The sequence below is a fragment of the Hypanus sabinus genome, unplaced genomic scaffold (assembly GCF_030144855.1).
Source record: "Hypanus sabinus isolate sHypSab1 unplaced genomic scaffold, sHypSab1.hap1 scaffold_1098, whole genome shotgun sequence".
Lineage (NCBI taxonomy): Eukaryota > Metazoa > Chordata > Chondrichthyes > Myliobatiformes > Dasyatidae > Hypanus > Hypanus sabinus.
The window spans coordinates 115,397-141,000 of NW_026779155.1; the positions used below are offsets into that span (position 1 = coordinate 115,397).

A 25,604-nucleotide genomic window follows, 5' to 3' on the forward strand; every position below is an offset into this window, starting at 1 on the left:
CCGAGATCACCAGCGCATGGATGACGTAAGACGCTGTGCACGTAAGGGCAGATCCCGGTGTGGGAAGCCCATGCGTGACGTCAGGCGCGAGGGGGGTCTGTGCGACGTCACCTGTGGGGATGCGCTCTCATTTAAATGCACCTTAATGTGCGTTTCTTATGATTTCAGAGGGACAACAACATTAATCACGGGTTTCATTACTGAATCCACTGTTGTGAGATGTAAAGTCAACTGTTATGTGTCCGGCTGGGCCGTGTTGTTTTGGGGGCTATTGATCGATTAATTAGCTATTTGATCAGGCATATCCCTTTAGATTTATTTGTGGAAATCAGCAGCAGTGGATATTGATAAATTTCTGTAGGTTGGATGACTGAGTGAATCCCTTCCCACGTACTTCCTCATCTTGGCCTTCCTGGAATCATTCTTTGAAACTTCTCCGGACCCACTCAATTACGAGCACATCTTTTGCTCAGATAATAAGACGTAAGTACAGATCGGAATCTGCTCATAATGCACCAACAGTGATCTGCCCAATGCGTTATAAAGCTATTGTATCGCATCCTTGCTCTTATATTGTTAACATTGCAGTTGTCATCCTTAATCAACTCAATCTGCAAGCAAATCTTTAGGGCCTCTTGCTCAAGGACTCACAAGCACTTATGCACATCTAATTTTTTCAAGTTTCCCCCATTTTTTTTTCTACGCCAAATACTTCTGCCAAATGTACATGAGTTGCATACACTGTATTTCAACTGCTACTTTGCTGGCATTCTCCAGACCTATCGAAGTCCTTCTGCAGACTCCCGCTTTGCTCTAAACTACCTGTCCCGTACTGATCTTTGGATCAACTGCAATGTTCGTCACCAAGGTATCAATTCTGTCATCCATCTCATTCACATTTAACATGAAATGATGCGGTCTCAATACTGACCCCTACAGAACAGCATTTGTTACCGACAGCAAAACAGAATTGCCCACATTATTCTGACTCTTTCTCCCTTGTCAGTACAAGTTTCTTTCCTGTAATTCCATGAGCTGTGATCCTGTTAAGCAGCCTCACGAGCAGCACCTTAGAAACATAGAAAACCTGCGGCACGTTACAGGCCCTTTGGCTCACAAAGCGATGCCGAACATGTCCTTGCTCTAGAAATGCCAAGGGTTACCTACAGTTCTCTGTTTTTCTAATCTCCGTGTACCTATCCAGGAGTCTCTTAAAAGACCCTATCGTGTCCGCCTCTACCACGATTGCCGGCAACCCATTCCAAACACTCACCACTCTCTGTGTAAAAAAACTTACCCCTGACATCTCCTGTGTACCTACTTCCAAGCATCTTCAAACTATGCCCTCGTGCTCGCAATTTCAGCCCTGGGAAAAAGCCTCTAACTATCCATACGATCAATGTCTCTCATTTTCTTGAACAACTCTATCAGGTCACCGCTCATCCTCCATCACTCCAAGGAGAAAAGACTGAGTTCACTCAACCTATTCTCAAAAGACATGCTCTCCTATCCAGACACCATCCTCGTAAATCTCCTCAGCACCCTTTCTATGGCTTCCACATCCTTCCTGTAGTTTGGCAACCAGAACTGAGCACAGTACTCCAAGTGGGGTCTGACCAAAGTCCTATATAGCTGCAACATTACATCTCGGCTTTTAAACTCAAGCCTGCGGTTGATTAAGGCCAATGCACAGTATGGCTTCTTAACCACAGAGTCAACCTACATAGCAGCTTTGAGTGTCCTATGGACTCCGTCCCCAAGATCCCTCTGTTCCTCCACACTGCCAAGAGGCTTACCATTAATACTATATTCTATCATATTTGACCAAAGCAAATGAACCACATCACACTTCTTTGGGTTGAACTCCGTTTGCCACTTCTCAGCCCAGGTTTGCAGACTATCAATATCCCCCTGCAACCTAACCCAACCTTTGTGTCATCAGCAAATTTGCTAACCCGTACCTCCACATCCTTATCCAGGTCATTTATAAAAGTCACGAAGGGTAGGGGTCCCAGAACCGATCCCTGAGGCAGACCACTGGTCACCGACCTCCATGCAGAATATGACCAGTATACAACCACTCTTTGTCTTCTGTGAGCAAGGCAGCTCTGGATGCACAAAGCAATGTGTCCTTGGATCCCATGCTTCCTTACTTTTTCAATCAGCCTTACATGGGGTACCTTGTTGAAGATCATCTGAAAATCCAAGCAAACAACATACACTGCCTCTGCTTTATCTACCTTGCCTGTTATTTCTGCAAAGTATTCCAAGAGATTTGTCAGTCAAGATTTCCTTGAAGAAATCCGGCTGACTTTGGCCTACTTCATCATGTTTCACCAATTACAGTACCCAAAAAACACACTCTTAGTACACTCTAACACCTTCCTGACCACTAAGGTCAGACTAACTGTCCAATAATTTTCTTTCTTGTGCCCCCTCTCTTCTTAAAGAGTGGAGTGACATTTGCAAATTTCTGATCTACCAGAACCGTTCTATAATCTAGTAATTTGTGATAGATCATTACTCATCACTTGAAGAGGAAACTACGGGGGAACTTCTTCATTCAGAGGCGGGGAGAGTGTGCACCGAGCTGCAGAGCAAGTGGCAGGGACGATTGTAATCTTTAAGAGAAGTTTGCTTAGGTCACCGGATGAGAAGCATATGGAGGGCTATGGTCCAGGTGGAAGTTGTTGGAGCTCGGAAGATTAATGCTTTAGCATGGACTGGACTGGCCGAATGGCATTTTCCTGTGTTTTAGTGTTTTATGACTCCAATGCCTTCACAATCTCTTCAGCTACCTCTTTCTGAACTCTGCGGTGTCTTATCTACCTTCAGGCCTTTCAGCTTCAACAACACCTTCTCTCCTTGGTAAAAGCATGCATCCTCACTTCTGCCCCAGGTGCTGCTGAATGTTTGGCATTTACGTAATAAATTTAATGACACAACTGTAGTGGGTGACTTCAATCTGCAGGAGGATTGGGAAAGTCAGATTGGCGTGAGATCGCAAAAGAGGGGATGTATTGAATGCAAACGAAATGGCTTTTTAGAGCAGCTGATGGTTGAGCCTACTTGGGGAACTGCTATCTTCGATTGGGTGTTGTGTAATAACCCAGATCTTATTAGGCAGGTTAATGTAAAGGAACCATTAGAAGGCAGTGATCATAATATGATTGAAGTCCTACTGCAATTTGTGAGGGAGAAGCACAGGTCACATGAGTAGTATCGCAGTGGAATGAAAGGGAATTACAGAGGCGTGAGAGAGGTGATTCCCCAGGTGGATTGGAGGATGCTGGTGGAGATGACGTCAGAGCAGAAATGGCAGACGTTTCTGGGAATAGTTCATAATGTACAGGATAGATATGTCCCACAGACGTAGTTCTCAAACAGCGGGGCTCGGCTATCGTGGCTGAAAAAGGAAGTTAAGGACTGTATAAAAGCATACAAGGTAGCAAAACTGAGTAGTAGGTTGGATAACTGGGTAGCTTTTAATATCCAACAACAGGCAAATTTAAAATAAAAGGTATAAGAGGAAAGGTGAAATAAGTCAGCAAAATATACAATAATAAAAACTAGTTATAAAAAATACGAAGGGGAGACGAGAGTTGATATTGGACCAGTGGAAAATGATGCTCATGGGGTACAAATACGGAAGAGATGGTAGATGAACTTGATAGGTACTTTGCATCCGTCTTGTCTGTGGAAGACACCACCAGTGTGCCAGAGATCCAGGAGTGTCAGGGAACAGGAGTGAGTGCCATTGCTATTACAAAGGAAAACGTGCTGGGCAAACTCAGGTTCTTAAAGTGGATAAGTCACCTGGACCAGATGGACTACATCCCAGAGTCCTGAGAGAGGTTGCTGGAGAGATAACAGAATCATTGGTCATGACACGTCAAGAATCACTTGATTCTGGCATGGTCCCGGAGGACAGGAAGATTGCAAATGCCAATCCACTCTTTGAGAAGGGAGGAAGGCAAAGTAAAGCAAATTATAGTCCAGTTAGCCTAACCTCAGTGGCTGGGAAAGTTTGGAGTCATGATAACAGTTGAGGTTTTGGTGTACTAGGAGACTAATGATATAATGTCAAAGCCAGCATAGGTTCTATACAGGGAAATCTTGCCTGAAAAGTCTGTTAGAGATCTTCGAGGAAGTCATAAGCAGGATGGACAAACGAGAGGCAGTGGATATCATTTACTTGGATTTTCAGAAAGCTTCCGATAAGGTGTCACACATGAAACTGCTTAACAGGATAAAAGTCAGAAGTAATACTGGCATGGATAGAGGATTGGCTGACAGCCAAGAGGCAGCGAGTGGGAATAAAAGGGGCCTTTTCTGGTTGGCCAGCAGTGACTTGTGCTCTTCAGGGGTCAGTATTCGGACCGCTGCTTTTCACAGTTTGTCAATGACTTGGATAATGGAACTGATGGCTTTGTGACAAGGTTTGTGGATGATACAAAGGTAGGTGGAGGCGATGGTAGTGCTGACGAAGCAATGCGATTGCAGCAGGACACAGACAAATTTGAAGAACGATCAAGAAAGTGGCAGATGGAATACAATATTGGGAAAAGTACGGTAGTGCATTTCGGCAAAAGGAACAATAGTGAACTGTTATGTGATTGGGGAGAAGGTTCAAGCCACAGAAGTACAGAAGGAAGCGTGATGATGATGATGATGATGATGACGTCGTCGACTCAGGACTGACTCAGGGCAGCGTCGGGCATTTTCATGCCTTACAAGGCGCGAATCGGAAGGTTGTGTAGGGCGCTTCTCCTCACATAGACATTTCACAGTATTTTTCTTTATTTTATGATGTCGAATTGCGAGCTCAACACTCAACCGGGCACGGATGGAAAGCGTACTCGGGAGAGGCCCGACTGTATTCGAACCCGGGGACCTCCGTTACGGAGTCCGGCGCTGACGTCACTACGCCACCAGGACCTTGGGCAAGACTCCCAGAAGATTAACTTCCGGGTTGAGTCTGTGGTAAAGAAGGCAAATACAATGCTGGCTTTATTTAAAGTGAAGTAGAATATATCAGCAAGGAGATAATGCTGATACTTTACAAGACACTCCTCAGGCCGCACATCAGAACATAAGAAATGGGAGCAGGAGTCGGCCATTGGCCCACTGAGTATGCCCCGCCATGCAATAAGATCATGGCTGATCCGTCAGGAAACTCAGGTCCATCTACCTGCCTTTTCCCTATAACCCTTCATTACCTTATTCTGCAAAAACCTATCTAACCGTATCTTAAATATACTTCGTGAGGAAACCTCAACTGCTTCCCTGGACAGAGAAGTCCACAGATTCACCATTCTGTGGGAAAAACAGTTTCCCCTCATCTCCGCCCTAAATCCTCTCTCCGGAGTCTTGAGGCAATGTCCCCGAGTTCTAGTCTCATCTACCAATGGAAACAACTTTCCTACTATCTTATCTATCCCTTTCAAAATTCTAGGTATTTCTATAAGATTCCCTTTCATTCTTCTGAACCCCAGAGAGAAAAGTCCCAGGAGACTCAATCTCTCCTCATAGGTTAACCCCCTCATCCCTGGAATCAAACTGGTTCACCTTCTCTGTATTGCCTCCAAAGCCAGTACTGTATATCCTTCCTCGTGTACGGAGACCAGAACTGCACACAATACTCCAAGTGCGGCCTCACCAGTACCCTGTATAGTGGCAGCATTACCTCCCTGCTCTTGAATTCAATCCCTCTACCAATGAAGGCTAACATTCCGTTAGTTAGAGTATGTGGGACTTCTATCTTAGAAAATGTGCGTTGTCATTGGAGAGATTCCAGAGGATCTTCAAGAAGACGATTTCGGGAATGAAGGGGTTTAGCATGAGAAGCGTTTCCCAGCTTTGGGCCTGTACTCCTGCACTGACTTATGTTTAGTAAATGTGGGTGGAGGGTGTTCAGAAGCTGCAGAAGGCTGTAAATCTCGTCACCTCCATCTTGGGTACTAGACTACAAAGTATCCAGGACATCTTCAGGAAGCGGTATCACAGAAGGGCAGAGTCCATTATAAAGGACCTCCAGCACCCAGGACATGCCCTTTTCTCACTGTTACCATCAGGTAGGAGATACAGAAGCCTGAAGGCGCACACTCAGTGATTCAGGAAAAGCTTCTTCCCCTCTGCCATCCAATTCCTGAATGGACTTTGAAAGCTTTGGACACTCTTCAATATACAGTATTTCTGTTTTTACACATTTTAATAATCTATTCATCACACATAATTGATTTACTTGTTGATTAGTTTTAATTAATTTATTATTATTATTATCTATGCCAGAATATGAATTGCATTGAACTGCTGCTGTCAACAAATTTCACGCGAAATGCCGGTGATAATAAACCTCATCCTGAATCTTGAATCTCACTGAAACCCACCGAATGTGGAAAGGTCCGGATAGGGTGGATGAGGAGAGGCCTTTTCCTATGGTGGGTGTAGCCATAACAGAGGGCACAGCCTGAAAACTGAGGAGCAACCTTTTAGAGCAGTTAAGGCGAGCAGTAAATCTGCGGAATTCTGTGACACAGATGGCGGGGGGGCAACTCTGTGTGTACATTTCAGGCAAAAGCTAATAGTTTACAGATCAGTCGAGGCATTACAGGATGTGCCGAGGAGGCAGGTGCATGGGGTTGAGTGAGAACCGGGATCAGCCATGATAGAACGGCAGAGCAGACTCGATAGGGCTGAATGGCCTAATTCTGCTCCTATGTCTTATAGTATTATACTGCAAGTGTCTTACACAGTGAAGATTGACACAAAATACTTATTACATTCGGCCGCGATTTCTTTGCTCTATTACTAACACGCCAGCATCATCTTCCAGTGGTACAATATCAACTCTTCCCTCTCTTTTACTCTTTATATATCTGAACAACTTTTGATACCTGATATTATTGGCTCACTTACCTTAATTTTTCATCATGTCTCTCCTGTGTGTGTGAGTGTGAGTGTGTTTTTTTTTGTTGTCTCCTGTTGGTTATGTAAAAGATTTCCAATCCTCTCACTTCCCACTGTTTTCTTGCTATATTACGTGACCCTGCTTTTGCTTTTATCAAAAACAGGAGAAAATCTGTGGATGCTGGAAATCCAAGCAACACATACACAAAATGCTGCAGGAACCTGGGAGGCCAGGCAGCATATATGGGAAATAGCAAACAGTCGAAGTTTCGGGCCGAGACCGTTCATCAGGACTGGGAACAAAAAAGATGAGACATCAGAGGAAGAAGTGAGGGGGTTGGAGGGGTGGAAGTAGTGGTAGGTGATGGGTGAAACTGGGAGAGGGGGAGCAGTGAAGGAAAAATCTTCTTTGGATTTTATTTCCTCAACGATTCTCAAAAGATCATTGCTAATGCCTGCACATCACTTCAGCCACCTCTTTCAGATCTCTGGGGTGTACACTATTTGATCTAGGTGACCTATTTACCTTCAGACCATCTCTGTTTCCCAAAGAACCTTCTCCCGTGTAACGTAACTTTACACATTCTGACCACTGACATCTGGGACTTTCATATTCCTGCCAGTGTCTTCGAGAGATAAGACTGATGTACAAGACTTATTCAGTTCATCTGCCATCACCTTGCACCCCCACCCCATTACTACCTCTCCAGCATCATTTTTCAGTGGTCTGATATCCACTTCAGCCTCTCTTTTACAATATATGTACCTGAAGAAAAATTTGGTATCTTTAATATTGCAGGCTAGCACATCTATGTATTCCATCTTTTCCTTCTTAATTATTTTAGTTGCATTCTGTTTGTTTTTAAAAGCTTCCCAATTCTCTAACTTCCTAATAATTTTTGCTCTGAGCCCTCTCCTTGGTTTTTACGTTCTCTTTGGTTTCTCTTTATCAGCCACGGTTTTGACACTTTACCTTTAGAATACCACTTGCTCTTTGTGATGTGTATATACCCTGTGCCTCCCGAATTGCTTCCAGAAATTCCAGCCATTGCTGTTCTGTTTTCATCCCTGCCTGTGTTCTTTTCAAATCAATTTTGACCAATTCTTCTCTCTTGCTCTCTTTTTAAATCTTGTTATTAATTTTAAACAAACATAAATGAAACGTGAATACAAAGTGTTTGGGAGTACATATTTAACAGTTTAAATAGACATTCAGATATATAATAATAAAAATAGATAACCTCCCAAACTCATAACATTGATGAACAAAGAAATAAAAAGAAAAAAAAGACCCCAGAAAAAAAACACTAACCAACATGGGCCATCAATAATGTTAAGTACGTATACAGTAGTGCTAATAACTCCGAACCTCCATCCAAATAATTAAAGATAATATAAGTAAGGTTTAGGAAAAGACAATTCAACTCATGTGAAAATGTTTCATCATTTCCATCGAAATACGTCTTTATGTCATCAGGGACGCACCTTCTGAATTCTTCAATTAAAACCAACTCTTACAAGCTGTTAAAATCATCATTTACATGTTCAGATGTGCACCAGCAGTCAAAACACACAAATTTCTCATAAACAAATTCCGTATGTCTGGTTCATAGATTTCTTCAAATTTCTAAACTTTTGCCTGTCTGCTTCTGGGACCAACTCGTAAGGTTTGAGCACAGCCTGTTTCACTGGGTCATAATGTGTGGTGCGTGGCCATGTGGTTAAGGTGGTGAACTAGCGATCTGAAGGTCATGAGTTCGAGCCTCAGCCGAGGCAGCGTGTGTGTCCTTGAGCAAAGCACTGAACCACACACAGCTCCTGCATATTTATAGCCCAGTGGCGATGATTGGGGCAGCATAAATAAGTAAATAATCAGCTGCTTCAGCTACTGTCAAAGCAGAATAGGCTTGCTAAGCCTTCCCTTTAATTACACTTTGTAAGAGAATTTTCTGTCTGTTTTTCTGCCTTTCCAGCCTGAAACTGTCTCTGCCTTTCCGGAGCCTCCATCTTCAATTTTTCTAACTTCTACTGGAGCTCAAGCTCATGATGTTTACTTTCAGGAAACTCCAACTCCTCCACTTTAAACACACCCTCAGATACATCATGTTCAGCTGTTATCCTCTGCATCTGTGCCCTCCTCATAGTCAATTTCACCTCAGCAAGTATTAACGTTCTAGCAATACTCAACAACTCAATCTTTCTGGTGTCCTCTAATGCCTGAGAGGTTCACACTTCCAGATATCTATCAACATCCATTGCTGCTGATTTTCCACACACAAATTAATCAAAAGGGATTTCACCAATGAAATCCATATTAAATCAATCCTTAAATTTGTTCATATCCCAGGTGCAGGCCCCATTTTGTTACAAACCGTAACGCTTTAGAAATGAACCAGCAGCAACAGACTACTCCCAGTGGCCATACATTTTAATTCCATGTCCCATTCCCATTCTGATATGTCTATCCATGGCCTCCTTTACTGTCAAAATTAATCCAAACTCAGGTTGGAGGAACAACACTTTATGTACCGGCTGGGTAGCCTCCAACCTGATGGCATGAACATTGACTTCTCTAACTTCTGTTAATGCCCCCTCCTCCCCTTCTTACCCCATCCCTGACATATTTAATTGCCTGTTTTCCATGTCTCTCTGGTGCTTCCCCCCACCTTTCTTTCTCCCGAGGCCTCCTGTCCGATGATTCGTTCCCATCTCCAGCTCTGTATCACTTTCGCCAATCACCTTTCCAGCTCTTAGCTTCATCCCACCACCTTCGGTCTTCTCTTATCATTTTGCATTTCACCCTCCCCCCACCACTTTCAAATCTCTAAGTATCTTTCCTTTCAGTTAGTCCTGACGAAGGGTCTCAGCCTGAAACATTGACAGTTCTTCTCCTTATAGATACTGCCTGGCCTGCTGTTTTCCACCAGCATTTTGTGTGTGTTGTTTGAATTTCCAGCATCTGCAATTTCCTCATGAGTGTTATGTTTATAAATATAACTAGCAAACTATTGAGCTCGGGGGAGACAAGGGTTGGAGTCTTGAGATGGTAAAGTATGAAAGTTCAGTTCAACCGCAGAATAGGTGATGAGAGAGATATTTGTAATCCAGGGTAAATGTTGAGAGAAGGCAATTATGTCGTATTCCACAGGTTCCATGGTGGTAAAATGAGACCAACAGTGGCTGTAGATTTTATCTGTCATCCTTCTAAATCCACAAACTAATTATCACCCGAAGTGACTTATCATGAGGGGTATCGTCTTCAAATGAATTACCACACCACGGCCAGGCAAGGGTTAACACATAAGTGGTCTCTGCAGGATAAACCAAATCAGATCCACTCCTACGGATCAAATGAGGTGACAACCACACATTTGAGTATGGTGAATCGATAATTAGCCCACCCTTGTGGGCAAAGGAAAGTTCCAAACAGTGGCCCTTGGCCACTAGTTCCCTGGTTTCGATTCTTCCATTTTTCCTCCTTCATATCCGTCTGACTCTGAGTGTCTGTGTCCTCGGTTAAAACTAAACAAGCTGCGAGCGATGTAAACAAGCTGCAAGTCAGACACATTTGCTCTCCCTCCCTCTCCCTCTCCCCCTCTCCCTCTCCCTCCCTCCCTCCCCACAGCAAACAAAACCTAGGGATTCATAACAATGATCACTCCCCATTCTGAGCTGACAGGTGTGCCAGTAGGTGGGATGACTGAGTGAATCCTTTCCCACATTTTTAGCAGGTGAACGGCCTCTCTCTAGTGTGAACTCGCTGGTGTGCCAGTAGGGTAGATGACAGAGTGAATCCTTTCCCACAGACTGAGCAGGTGAACGGCTTCTCCCCAGTGTGAACTCGCTGATGTACCAGTAGGGTAGATGACTGAGTGAATCCTTTCCCACAGACTGAGCAGGTGAACGGCTTCTCCCCAGTGTGAATTTGCTGATGTACCAGTAGGGTAGATGACTGAGTGAATCCTTTCCCACAGACTGAGCAGGTGAACTGCTTCTCCGCAGTGTGAATTCGCTGATGACTCTTTAGGGTGAATGATCGAGTGAATCCTTTCCCACAGACTGAGCAGGTGAACGGCTTCTCCCCAGTGTGAATTTGCTGATGTACCAGTAGGGTAGATGACTGAGTGAATCCTTTCCCACAGACTGAGCAGGTGAACGGCTTCTCCCCAGTGTGAATTTGCTGATGTACCAGGAGGGTAGATGACAGAGTGAATCCTTTCCCACAGACTGAGCAGGTGAACGGCCTCTCCCCAGTGTGAACTCGCTGGTGACTCCGTAAGTCAGATGACATATTGAATCCTCTCCAACACACTGAGCAGGTGAAAGGCCTCTCCCCAGTGTGAACTCGCTGATGACTCTGTAGGGTGGATGACCGAGTGAATCCTTTCCCACAGACTGAGCAGGTGAATGGCCTCTCTCCAGTGTGAACTCGCTGATGTCTCTGTAGGCTGAATAAATTAGTGAATGTCTGCCCACAGACTGAGCAGGTGAACGGCCTCTCCCCAGTGTGAACTCGCTGATGATTCCATAGGTTGGATAAATGAGTGAAGCTCTTCCCACAGACTGAGCAGGTGAATGGCCTCTCCCCAGTGTGAACTCGCTGATGTCTCTGTAGGTTGGATGACTGAGTGAATCCCTTTCCACACACTGAGCAGGAGAACAGCTTCTCCCCAGTGTGAGCTCGCTGATGTCTTTGTAGGTTGGATGACAGAGTGAATCCTTTCCCACAGACTGAGCAGGGGAATGGCTTCTCCTCAGTGTGAACCCACTGGTGAGCCATTAGGTCAAATGACTGAGTGAATCCCTTCCCACAGACTGAGCAGGTGAACGGCCTCTCCCCAGTATGAACTCGCTGATGTCTCTGTAGGTTGGATGACTGAGTGAATCCCTTTCCACAGACTGAGCAGGTGAAAGGCTTCTCCCCAGAGTGAACTCGCTGATGTACCAGTAGGGTAGATGACTGAGTGAATCCTTTCCCACAGACTGAGCAGGTGAACGGCTTCTCCCCAGTGTGAACTCGCTTGTGACTGTGCAGGTGGGATGACTGAGTGAATCCCTTCCCACATTGTGAGCAGGTGAACGGCCTCAGCCCAGTGTGAACACGCTGGTGAGCCATTAGGTCAGATGACCGAGTGAATCCTTTCCCAGAAATTCAGCAGATGACCAGCCTCTGCCCGGTGTGGTGTGAACTGATTGGTGTGTTCACAGGTGAGAAGACCGACTGAACCCCTTCTCACACACAGAACAGGTGAATGGCCTTGCCCAGTGTGTGAACCTGCTGATCTAACTTCAATTGTGATAACCGAGTGAATCCATTCCCACTGTCTGAGCAGGTGAAAGGCCTTTCTCCTGTGTAAGTTACAGGTGTGACAGTTGGTCAAATGACCGAGTGAATCCCTCCCCACAGTCTGAGCAGGAAGGATGGTCAATTGGATCCCTTGCTCCACTTGTTAAATATCTAGACAGAGACAACAAAACTGGTGTGCCGTGTTTGAGCTTCCTGGAGACGAATTCCTTCTCAGTTTTAACCTGTAAAAAGATTTACAAAATCCATCAATGGGTGTAGGACAACATTTCAGATGAGATTACTTGAGTTGCCAAGTTTTCATCTGGTATCACACTGTTACAGTGAGGTTAAACACAAGTTGGACAGAGAAATCATCTCCTGACTGGTCAGAGTGCTGGTATCTGGAATGACCATCAATTCCCTGATGCTCTTCCTGTCTCTATAAGAATGGGGCATTTCTGCCATCTCCTGGCTCAGTTTGACTCTTTCCGTTGGTATTATTCCCTGTTCCTGCTGAGCAGCATGGGTTCTTCGCCCCACAGTAACTGAAACACTCTCACACAAATAGTCTTTCTTGACGTGTATTGGAGTGTTATATATTAGAGTATAAATTTTGCTGGACCAAAACTATGCAGTCAGCTTTGACTTGCTATTTGCTATGCATGTACCGAGAATGAAATCTTAGGAATGTAGAAGACAAAGGTGTGTTAATGAGGGGTAGCTGAGAGATGAAGATTAGAATATGATTAAATCAATTGGTAGAAACAATGGTGGCAAGATGTACGTGTAGTACGTGTGATACGCAACTATAGATTGATTACATATGCTAATACAACTGGACAAGTACTATAAAAAATGCTGTGTCCGAGGATCGGGTGGGGGGGGGGGGGCAATCAGCGACTAGCTCAATGACTGTCTCAGCTTTGATTTGCAAATTAAAATTTAACCCTTCTTGAAGAATCTTCTGCGTCTCCTGGTCATTTGTGAGGCACGAAAAACCACGACATAATTGGCGTCAGGAACAGGAACGGAAATAGACCCGCAGAAAGGAAACGGCAGATTGTGGATGCTTCCCAGCCCTCTGGGGATCCCCACAAGGCTAACAGAATTAAGGATGCACCCAAACAAAAGGTAAGCGCTTTCTGCGACAATTTGGACTAAGAATTCGGTTGGCTTTGGGGAGGTCTTGGAGTCTCTGAAGTGTGGAACCACTGCCGAAGGGTCTCTCCGGTCCAAAGAATCTGGCAGAGTTGGGGGTTAACAGAGGAGGCTCAGAGGATTGATCAAGAACACTGCAGTGAGGGTAAGTACAAATAATTTAATAAGACGTTAAGAAAAAGTCCACGTGGTGTTGGTAGATCACTGTAGGTATCGCTTCGTACGAAACGAAGGGCTGAACGGGCAGGGAAAGGAAATTAGACTAGGCGTAGAATTAGAGTAAATTTAGTAAAGAAAAAGTCCATGTGGTGTTAGACAAGGCGTAGAATTAAAGTAAATAATATTATCCAGTAAACAAACTGTGAATCTCTGAAATACCTTAAAAAGAGAGAATAACCTGACAGGTAAAGGAATGGCAGTAGAGATTCTGAGCAAAAAATTCCTGTTAATTAAATATGAGATCACAAAAACTTCAGAAAAATGGGGAAAAGAACCAAAAACCTGGCCACAAAGTGGCCAAGAGAAGGAAAGTTTGATGTAAGCTTGTGCAAAGATATGGAGGGACTAATTAAAAAATTACAAACCAAAAGATAAATCTAAGCAAAGAGGACAAAAAAGAGAACGAGAAATGGAAGTGCAAAAACTCTTCAGAATGGAGGGGGAAAGGCTGAGGGGGACAGGCAGAATATTGATTACAAGCGAGGAAGACACTAAGGTGCCGGAGAAACACCAGAGAGAGAGGAGGGTACGGTAGGAAGCTGGCTTCAGCTCCGCACCCGGATGCGAAAGAAACAGAAAAGCCCCCTCCCTATAATGCGGAAGGAACCCCTAAGCAGTGCCCCCTGCTGACGAGAATGGTAAACATGCAGGAAGAAGTACAGGTTTGGGATAATGAGGAGGAAAAAAAAACAATACGAGAAGGAAAAAGCGGCGATATGGAAAGCGATACAGGCAGAAAGGATAAAGATAGAACAGGTACAGAGAGAAATGGGAGAAGAGATTGAACGGATGAAATACTTGAGAGAGGAAAAGGAGAATGAGGAGTATCGGTTATTCTATAGAAATAAACAGACTAGAAAAGAAAGTAGCTCATCAGAACAGGAAGAAAAAGAAGGTGACTCATTGGAGGAGCAAGAGTTAAGTAGAGAGAGAGAGGATGCGAGAATTTGGGGGAAGAGGGAGGAGGCATAAGCCTAGAAGGGCAGATGGAGGCGGTAGAGGAACAACTTGCAGAAATAGAGAGAGAGCTAGATAAGTTACTCAGAGGGGATTGTCAGGAGAGATGCGAAAAATACTCTAGGGGCCAACCAAGTATAGAATCAAGACAGAAAGGAAGGACTCCACAGGGAGACCAAGGGAAGAAGAGGACCCCAGAGACATTTGTGTGGGAGGCAGTAAAGACATACCCTGAGACAGATGGGGAGTCAGGCGAGGAGGAGAGCCAGGTCAGGTGGGAAGAAGGAGGAAGAATGATGCCTTTGTTAGTTAAAGGATCAGGACAAGTGCAGTATATCCCTTTGGGATCCCAGGACCTAGAAGGGCTGAAAACCACTCTGCCCAATCTACATGAAGGAGCAGGGAAATGGATTAGAGCCTTTGAAGAAGAAACAGCAGGACGATTATTGGCTATGGGAGATTTGAAGGCACTGTTGATAAGGTTGATGGGAACCTCCAAATTTAACAAACTAATGGAAATGGCTGGCATAGTAAACTCGAACGACCCAAGAACTGATGGAGATGGGTTTGAAAGAGTGAGGCAGAGGGTATGGCAGGCTTTACCCACCCAAACTGGACCCCAAATCCTTAAAAGGGGATCCACTGGGAGACACTGAAAACCCAGCAGCCTACGTCCAAAACCAGTTGAAAATGTGAAGACTGGAGACTGAACAAGAGGTGGAGAATAGCTTATTTATGACCTCACTGTTCCGACATAACATTTTGGATGCAATGCCTCGACAAGTAAAATCCAAACTGGAGGAAGTGGTTGGGCTGACGTCAATGACCCCACAAGTATTTAGAGACCACATAGTCCATGCGGTTGAGAAATACCGGAAAGACAAACGAAGGTTGGCTGAGCAGCAGGAAGAGGTGCAAAGAATGTTAATACAAATGCAGCTTGAAGAACTCAAAAAGAAGGAAAAAGAGAAAAACAAAAAGTTGCTGCCAGCAACCACCGGTTCGAGGACAGCCATCGAACTGGACAAAGCACTGCTATATGGAGGGACCGATCATACTGTAAGACAAGGGCTGGAAAACCACATGCCAATAATCATCTTTGGAGGAGCATTCCCACAAATGCCCTATCAGGAACAGACTAAATTCAAGCAGCCCAGACAGGACTGGAAGTCCCAAGGAGGGGGGCAGAGGAGCTATGGGCCGAGGGGACCAGTGAAGAGACAGGGGGAAAGAGAGGTAGAGAGATTGTGCTGGGTATGCAATCAGCCAGGTCACATGAGAAGAGATTGTCTGTTTACACCATGGCCTGTCACACACCAGCAGGAACTGATAAGGGAACTAAAGTTTAGTCAAGGACAAGCCCCCACAGGCCCAAGCGGACCTGCGAACCCCTATGCGAGGTATTAGGGGTGCCCCGAGATCTTGAGTGGGAAGGGACATTACCCAATGATAAGGGAGGCAGATGAGGAACCCATTGTTCAGGTTATGTTAGAAGGACAACTGACACCAATGATGATAGATACTGGAGCCACGTACACTTGTGTACAGCCACAGTCTGCCCTTCACCTTCCCATGTCAGGAAAGTTTATTAAGACGGTAGGGTTCTCGGGGAAAACACAGTTGACACAGTGCATGGCTCCAGTGCGGTTGAGAATGGGAAATAAAGAAATTGTTTTGCCGGTGCCAGTATTTAAAGGAACTCCAATTAATTTGTTAGGCAGAGATGCCTTATTGAAATTGGAATTAAAATTAGATTGTACTAGAAATGGGCTGAGTGAGGAAAGAGCAGGGGCTCAATTGATAGTGCGAGAAGACAAGAAGGCTAATGTCTTTTGGATAGGAGACATCACAGATCAGATTCAGGAAACCTGGGAGAAATGGAAAAAGGGCGCCCAAATCTGAGCTACATTGTACAGTGATTTTTGACAAGACTCAGAACAGGGAGTTCGAGGAGAGATGGCAACTGGAGGCATCTACCCAACAGCACCTGGAAGGGGAGGCTGTGATAATTGGAAAGCAAGGGGCAGCTTTACAAGTTAAGTGGAACACCTTATTAGAAAAATGGTACAGGATACCGGAGGCTGTGCCCCACATAACGTTGTTGGTAAACAAGGGATATCAGTCTAAAGACTTAGGACCCTTAGTTAAGAGTGCTGAAACCGTAACAGTGTGGAGGAAAATCACGCCCGAGGTGTGGGTATCAGAAGACGACAATTGCATTAAAATAATGGTAAGTGTAGATATGGTAGGGACAGTGAGAGAGGTCGAAATAACTCCCCAACCAGACCTGCCCTTGCTGGGAAAGGATACAGGCCAGCAGAAAGATAAAAGGTTCTATGAGTTGCCGTCTATTCTGTGGTCACAGCCTGACAAGGACGTAGGGAAAATAAAAACAGCTCGTCCGGTGGAAATAAGGCTGAAAAAAGGAACAATTCCACCCAGGAGACCACAATACCCACTAAGTCCAGAAGCAGAAGAGGGAATAGCATCGACAGTGCAGGGATTGCTTGAAATAGGGGTGCTTAAAAGAACAAACAGACCATGTAATACCCCGTTGCTGCCGGTCATAAAAGCAGATAAATCTAAGTGGAGATTGGTGCATGATTTGCGAGCGGTAAATGATGTGGTAGAGGACTGGCCAGCGGTAGTCCCCAACCCACACACGCTTTTGACTAATGTCCTACCAGAAGCAAGTTACTTTTCAGTGATTGATTTGTGTTCGGCTTTCTTCAGCATTCCTCTAGCCGACCAGTGTCAGTATCTGTTTGCATTTACTTACAGAGGTGCTCAGTATACCTATACCAGAATGCCGCAAGGATTTAAACATTCACCACACGTTTTTAATCAGGTGTTGAAGGCAGACCTAGAGGGCATGCCATTGGAAAGTACATTGTTACGGTATGTGGATGACCTGTTGATTTGCTCCCACAGTAAGGAACAGTGTGAGCAGGACACTATAACTCTGTTAGAGAAGCTGGCATACGGAGGACATAAAGTATCCAAAAAGAAACTGCAATTTTGCACGCAGCGAGTGTAGTACCTAGGCAGGGTAATATCCAAGGGAGTGAAGGCGAGAGCACCAGATCAGATTGAGGCAATAACTAAGGCCCCCAAACCCCAGACTGTAGGGCAGATGATGACGTTTTTGGGAATGGCAGGGTACAGCTCAGATTGGACAGGAGAATACGCTGAGATTGTGGCACCTTTGGGAAAGATAATGAAAGAAGCAGGACATACAAATTTGAAGAATGGCTTACAGTGGATTGGAGAGGCGGAGATAGCTTTCAATACTATTCAGCAGGAATTGCTGTCAGCACCAGCATTAGCTTTGCCTGACTATGAGAAGGTTTTTCATTTGTATGTATCCAACTGACAGGAGGGTTATGTCACAGCGGTTTTAACACAAGAGACAGGCACAGGAAAAGCAAAACAGCCGATAGCAGACTACAGTACGAGACTAGATGAGGTGGCTCAGGGGTATCCACCCTGTTATCAGGGATTGGCGGCGCTGTACTATGCATACGAAAAGGCGTCACCTGTCACCCTGGGCTATCCTGTGACTCTGTCCACACACCACAAAGTAGCAGAATTGTTGGAAAGTGGGAAATTTGTGCTAACGCCAGCCAGGATAGCAGCGGATCAGATGCTATTGACATTTCCTGACATATCAATACAGAGATGCACTACCAGTAATATAGCCGATTTTGGCCCTTTGGACTATGAAGGCGAATCCCATGATTGTGTAGGGAAGACGATGGCATTTGCCAAATTGAGTGCAGATTGACGGTCAGAACCTCTAGAGGATGCAGATAAAAAGGTTCTGTTCGTAGATGGCTCTTGTTATAGGGATTATGATGGAAATCATGCAGGGTTCTCGGTAGTACAGCAGGATCAGTCGAGGTATAAGATTATTAGGATGGAGTCCTGTCTCCAACCGTGTTCCGCCCAACTAGCGGAAATCAAAGCCCTGACAGCTGCGTGTGAAATGATGGAAGGTGAGAAAGTAGACATCTATACTGATTCGGCATATGCTCATGGAGTTTGGCATTTGTTCGGGGCAGTGCGGAAGCAGAGAGGTTTTAAAAAAAGTAGCGGAGATCACATACAACATTGTCAGCAAATTCTAGACTTAATAAAAGCTATAATGAAACCTAAAGCATTGGCTATAGTAAAATGCCAGGCACATAAAAAGGGAAATGATGTAATTACAAAGGGAAATCAAGCTGTGGACGAGGCAGCCAGAAAGGCATCTGGATGTACATCAGCTGTCATTGCCTCCCAGGTAAGCCTAACTCCAGAACCTGAGGTAGAGGACCTAATTAAAATACAAGGTAAGGCAACTTTGGCAGAACAGACAATGTGGAGAAAAAGGGGGGCCAAGCAGAACCCAGAAGGCTTGTGGAGCACGGAAGACGGTTTGTTGGTAGTGCCCACCCCTCTACTGACGATTCTGATTTCAGAAGCGCATGGGATTGACCATTGTGCACGGGGGGATAAAGAAAATAAAGGATGGTTTTTGGTCACCTTATTTACAGGCTTCAGCGGACTTTGTCTTGTCACAGTGCGAGGTATGTGCACAGAATAATGTTCAGAAGAGAATTACAACCCCAATAGGTCACACTCCTATACCTGAGGGACCATTTAAACATCTAGTGATCGATTACGTAGATATGATAAAGACAGTGAGAGGGAAAAGATACATGCTGGTAGTAATCGATCGATTTAGCAGATGGGTGGAGGCGGTACCTTCAAGAGATCAAGGGGCAAATACAGTGGTAACATTTCTGACAAATGAAGCGATCCCAAGATTTGGAATACCTACAGAAGTTAGCTCAGACAATGGTTCAGCTTTTATCCAGAAAGTGGTCAAATTGGTACTACAGGCGCTGAGGATAAAGCAAAGATTTGGATGTGTATACCACCCTCAGTCACAGGGCATGGCAGAGAGAATTAATGGAACCCTGAAAGCCAAACTAAATAAAATTTGTGCAGACACTAAACTTAACTGGGTTGATGCTTTACCGTTAGCATTGATGAGTTACCGCATGCAAACTAATCGAATAACATGTCTGACACCGCATGAGATGCTCACTGGGAAGCTATCATACCTGTGATAGGGGTAAGCAAAAATGTTGAATGGATAAACTATATATACTATAATCAGCAGAGATTCATCAACTACACTGATGATGCACTGGAGGCCTTAGGGCAACAGCTAGATGCAACTAGCAGGATGGCGTGGCAAAACAGACAGGTACTGGATTGGCTTTTGGCAGAAAAAGGGGGTGTGTGCGTAATGTTTGGAGAAGAATGCTGCACTTTCATACCGAACAATACTAGCCCAGAAGGGTCTTTCACCAGAGCAATGAATAAATTAAAGAATCTGCGGTCGGAGGTCAAACATAATGCAGGATTTGGACATCAGTTCTTTGGTTGGTTGGAAAGTAGACTCGGAGCATGGGGAGCATGGCTGACTAAAATTGCAATAACTGTCAGTATTATATTGTTGAGCTGTGCGCTTGTGCTGTGCTGTTTTCTTCCTTGTCTCAAATCTCTTGTAGTGCGTGCTGCAACCAAACAATTTCCGATGCTCGTGGCAATTACTGAAGCAAGCTTAGTGGAGAAAGAATCACCGAAAATGTATCGTTACAGCCTACAACACCTGCAGGATGAACATTAGCAAAACGACAGTGGGGGAGTAGATTGTAAGGGCTTCTGAGTCTTTTTCCCTGTCTCAGGTACAGAGGGACAGGTTTTTGGCTCAGCGGCCCAGGGTAGCAGGGAGAGAATACTTTGAGGTCTTGGTGCAGAAAATTATAGTTTACCCGAGATTTGGGAATAAATGCTTGAGTTTATTGAGGCTTTTGTGCGCGGACTCTTAGTCTTCTTTCTCTGTGTGAAACCCTCTGGGTCTCAAAGGGGGGATATATTGGAGTATTGGAGTATAAAAATATTATGGAGTATAAAACTTGTATATTTTGCTGTGTACCTAGTCAGTTTGCTATGCTCGTACTCAATTTAGTAAAATGAAGTCTTAGGAATGTAGAAGACAACGGTGTGTTAATGAGAGGTAGCTAAAGAAATGTAGATTAGAACATTGCTCAGTTCTGAGTTTATTATTTGCTGTGCATGTACTCAATTTGGTAGGAGACTGAAGTCTTAGGAATGTAGAAGACAATGGTATGTTAATGAGAGGTAGCTAAGAGATGTAGATTAGAACATGATTAAGCCAATTTATAGGAACAATAGGGACATGATGTACGTGTAGTACGTGTAATACACAACTATAGATTGATTACATATGCTAATACAACTGGACAAATACTATAAAAAATGCTGTGTCCAGAGATCGGTGGGCAATCAGCGACTAGCTCAATGACTGTCTCAGCCTTGATTATCAAATTAAATTTTAACCCTTCTTGAAGAATCTTCTGCATCTCCTGGTCATTTGTAAGGCAAGAGAAACCACAACATAATTACCCCACAGATAGTAAGGGATAAAATTGGTCCTATTGAAGATCAGAGTTGTCGGCTATTTATGGAACCAAAAGAAATGGGGGGAGATCTTAAATGTTTTTTTACTAAGGAAACTTGCATGGAGTTAATGGAAATAAGGCAAACAATTCGTGAGGTCATGGAACCTTTTCAGATAGAAGAGGAGCTTGCTATCTTGAGGCAAGTCAGAGTAGATAAATCTCCAGGACCTGACAAGGTATTTTCTCGGACTTTGAAGGAGTGCAGAGAAGGTTTATGAGGATGTTGACAGGACTTGAGAACTGAGTTACAGAGAAAGGTTGAACAGGTTAGGACTTTATTCCTTGGAGCATAGAAGAATGAGCGGAGACTTCATAGAGGTATATAAAATTATGATGGGTATAGATAGAGTGAATGCAAGCAGGCTTTATCCACTGAGGCTAGGGGAGAAAAAACAGAGGACGTGGGTTAAGGGTGAAGGACAATAAGTTTAAAGGGAACATTGGGAGGGCTTCTTCACAACTGGTTCTGACAGAGGCATAACTGGTTCTACTGGGCACATTCAGTCTCACTCCCAACCAGTGTTTGAGTAAATGAGACTCACCAAACTTTCTCCTGACTGAATCACTGGAATCTCCAAGTCAGATGGGTTCTCTACAGTCGGTGCTCTCAGTCCTCGGGCTGGTTCACTTGTTGCTGTTCCCACGTCTTCAGTCGTGGTTTGCTTCCAGTTACGGTTTTTCTTCCAATAAATCTCTCACCACAGGTCTAACTTTAACCAGAGAGATAATGAAGCACATTAACAATAAAAAGGAGAACCAAACATTTCTGCTTAATGTTACCCTGAACAACACTCACTGACAGTTAAACACTGAAGGCAGATTTAATGATCTCTGTGAACCATCTTTCATTGTCCCTCACATGTCACAGAATGATATGGGATAAGAAGGAGCCATCATTCAATCATGGTAAGACATACGACACAGGAACAGGTGATTCAATCCATCTGGTCTGCCCACCATTTAACCACAACTGATTTTTATTCCAACAACATATTCCTGTCTTCCTCCAGTAACACTGAAGCTACTTAGCAATCATGAATATATTAATCTTTGTCATAAATATACCCAAATGGCATCCTCAACCAACCTCTACGGCAAAAAATTCCACAGGTCAGACATCTTTTACCCAAAAAATTTTTCTTATCTCAGTTTTAAAGAGAAGTATCTTTATTCTGAGACTGTGCTGTCAGATCACAGACTCTGTCTAATGGAAACCTCCCCTCCCTTTCCAGTGTAACCAGGCTTTTCAGCATTCGGTAGGTTTTCTTAACCATGCATCCCTCCACTACCACCACCGTCCCTCTGAACTCCATTGCGCACAGTCCCAGAACCATCAAATGCTCCTCATACATAAAGCCGATCATTCCTGAGATTGTTCATGTAAACCTCATTAGCAACAACTGTACTGAACACATTTCCAGCAATAACAGACAAAATGGTACCAGATAATTGACAGGGAAAAGTTGTGCTTTCTTTACTGATGTACTATCACAGGACGAGTCATTTTCATTTCCAGGTTAAATCAGGTCCATTTCAGGAAGTACAAATCAGTCCTGGGTAAATGTAATAAAAAGAAACTGGAATTACCAGAAACACTCAGCGGGTAAGGAACAGCTGTGGGATCTACAATTCAGGTTAATAGCGTTTCATCAGAATGACTTCAAACATTTTCAGATTTTAGTGCAGATCTCCAGCAACTTGAAATTCTGCTTGATTTCCACCAATTTTACTTGGATCAAAAACTGATATCCCAGGACCCAACCTCACAGAGTCACACAGCTGAATCTGCCACTCACCGACCCTGAGAGTCTCTTGGACTCGAGTCCCGTGCTTAGTGATGATTCCTGGGGTTAAACCCATTGCTACTGGTCATCTATGTCAATAATTTGGTTGAGAAAGTACAGGGTATGGGTAGAGAGTTTGCAGCAAGTTCAAACAATTACTTTTTTTGAAAGACAGTCAGTATAAACACTCCCCTCTCTTTCCCTCTCCCCACTCAGAACTGACCAAAAGCGACTTCAGAAGATGCAAGAGTAACCACTGTGAGGGAATGGGAGTGGTTTCAAAGGACCGGGCTGCTGGAAGCACATTACCAGACCTGGAGTGATTGCAACTGGGTCTGACAGAGGCATAACTGGTTCTTCAGGGCACATTCTCCAACTCCAACTATTTCCTACCTTCCTTTGTACAGGTATGTAATGTCAATGTGTGTTATGTGGTAAACACTTGTGAGAAGGGATACTCTGTGGAAATCACTGTCGGTAATACTTTGTGTGTTGGATCTGGATTGGGAGTACCTTGCGGAATCTACCTGTGTGAACCCCTGCCTGGGTGGTCATTCCCTTTGCAGACAGTACCCCTGTGATAAGCTACTTTTAGTGATAATTCGTATGTGGATTTAGAACGACGACGGATAAGACCTACGGCAACTGTTATCCTGTTTTACCACTGTGGAATTTGTGGAATTCAACGTAATTGCCTTCTCTCCACATTCACCTTGGATTACCAATATCTCTCTCTCGTCATTGATTCTGTGTATGAACTGAACTTTCATACTTCACCATCTCAAGACTTAAAGCTTGGTATTCCCTGAGCTCAGTGGTTTGGGAGTTATATTTACACTTATGTGTACTCATAACACCTTTAACTTTTGGTTATTTTGCTTAATTTGTTATATAATAAGTAGATACAAATAAAGACAGTGGTTTTAACATCAAAGAAGGTAAAAGGGTTAACACTTCGTTAAAAAAATAGCAGCCTGTTTTTCTGAAAGAAACTGCTGATGATCAACAGATGTACTAAGCCATGCTGAGCCATATTTCTTCTTGAGGGTAGCGAGCTAGGGTTTCAGGATGCTTATCTCCTTGTGCACTCATGTGTAGAGATCGGACAGCTTCAGTCTGTTCTGTGTGTGCAAGCCATTATGACTATTTTGTAATTTGTCTTTAGGGGCTGTCATGTAGTAAGTAGCTTTGGTTCCAGCCTGTCTTGTGTGGGGAGTATCTGGATGGATATATCTGTGGTGTAAGGGGAATTGTTGGTCAGTTAGTGGATTGGGTGGGAACAGTCATCGACTGTTCCTGTTTGAGCGAGTAACTGATTAAGCCCCGGGTACTTGGAATAAAGAGTTTGTACTTATACGGTCTCTAAGTGACTTTCTCTGGATTCGATTTCCACAGATTGGGAGTGGTTTTAAAGGGCTGGCCTGCTGGAAGCACTGTACCAGACCTGCAGTGATTGCAACTGGGTCTGACAGAGGCATAACTGGTTCTTCTGGGCACATTCAGTTTCACTCCAGCTATCTCCTACCTTCCCTTGTACAGGTATGTGATGTCTAAAGGACCAGTGTTTGAGTGAATGAGACTCACCAAACTTTCTCCTGACTGAATCACTGAGTCAGATGGGTTCTCTCCAGTCGGTGCTCTCAGTCCTCAGGCTGGTTCACTTGTTGCTGTTCCCTCGTCTTCAGTCGTGGTTTGCATCCAGTTGTGGTTTTTCTTCCAATAAACCTCGCACCACAGGTCTAACTTTAACCAGAGAGACAATGAAGCACATTAACAATAAAAGGAGATCCAAACATTTCTGCTTAATGTTACTAAGAACAAATCTCACTGAAATTTAAACACTGAAGGCAATACAGTAATGATCTCAGTGAACAATCAGTTATTGTCCCTCACATGACACAAAATGATATGGGATAAGAAGGAGCCATCATTCAGTCATGGTAAGACATTAGGAACAGAATTAGGTGATTTGATCCATCTGATCTGCTCCACCACTCAACCATGGTTGATTTTTATTCCAACACCATATTCTTGCCTTCCTCCTGTAACCCTGAAGCTACTTAGCAATCTTGATTATATTAATCTCCGTCATAAATATACACAAATGGCAGCCTCAGCCAAACTCTGCAGCAACAAAATCCACACTTCAGACACCTTTTGGCAAAAAAAGTTTCTCAAATGAATTTTAAGGGGAAGCACCTTTATTCTGAGACCGTGCTGTCAGATCACAGACTCTCTGTCTAATGGAAACATCCTCTCCATGTCCACTGTATCCAGGCTTTTCAGCATTTGGTAGGTTTACTTAACCATACATCCCCCACCATTCCCACCGTCCCTCTGAACTCCACCCCCACTGACCCTCTGAACTCCAGGTCCAGAACCATCTCTATCACTCCTGAGATTATTCATGTGAACCTCATTAGCAACAACTGTACTGAACACATTTCCAGGAATAACAGACAAATTGGTTCCAGGATAATTTACAAGGAAAAGTTGTGCTTCCTTTACTGATCTACTATCACAGATGAGTGATTTCCATTTCCAGGTTAAATCAGGTCCATTTCAGGAAATATAAACCAGTCCAGGGTGAATGTAATAAAAAGAAGCTGGAATTACCAGAAACGCTCAGCAGGTAAGGAACAGCTGCGTGGAGAGGAAAAAACCTTACATATCAGGTTAAAGACGTTTTGTCAGAATGACTTCAAACATTTAGTTTTTAGTGCTTGATTTTCACCGAATGACAGTGAGGGGTGG

The 25,604-nt window shown here is 44.1% G+C and overlaps 1 protein-coding gene across 14 annotated transcripts in view; it reads right to left on the reverse strand.

The window, feature by feature from the left end:
• Window positions 1-25,604, reverse strand: part of LOC132386339 (zinc finger protein 229-like) — a 32,163-nt gene that overhangs the window by 5,061 nt on the left and 1,498 nt on the right. For 7 of the 14 annotated variants that reach the window (XM_059958585.1, XM_059958593.1, XM_059958590.1 and 4 more), the window contains 3 exons: window positions 24,435-24,593; window positions 21,609-21,776; window positions 10,562-12,438 (listed from right to left, as the gene is read on the reverse strand). In XM_059958585.1, coding sequence (XP_059814568.1) covers window positions 10,634-12,025 — 1,392 coding nt within the window. In that variant the 5' untranslated portion in view covers window positions 12,026-12,438; window positions 21,609-21,776; window positions 24,435-24,593 and the 3' untranslated portion in view covers window positions 10,562-10,633. Of the gene's footprint in view, window positions 1-10,561; window positions 12,439-21,608; window positions 21,777-22,508; window positions 22,620-24,434; window positions 24,594-25,604 lie in introns of those variants that run through there. The other 7 variants (XM_059958596.1, XM_059958594.1, XM_059958592.1 and 4 more) reach the window with 4 other exon arrangements.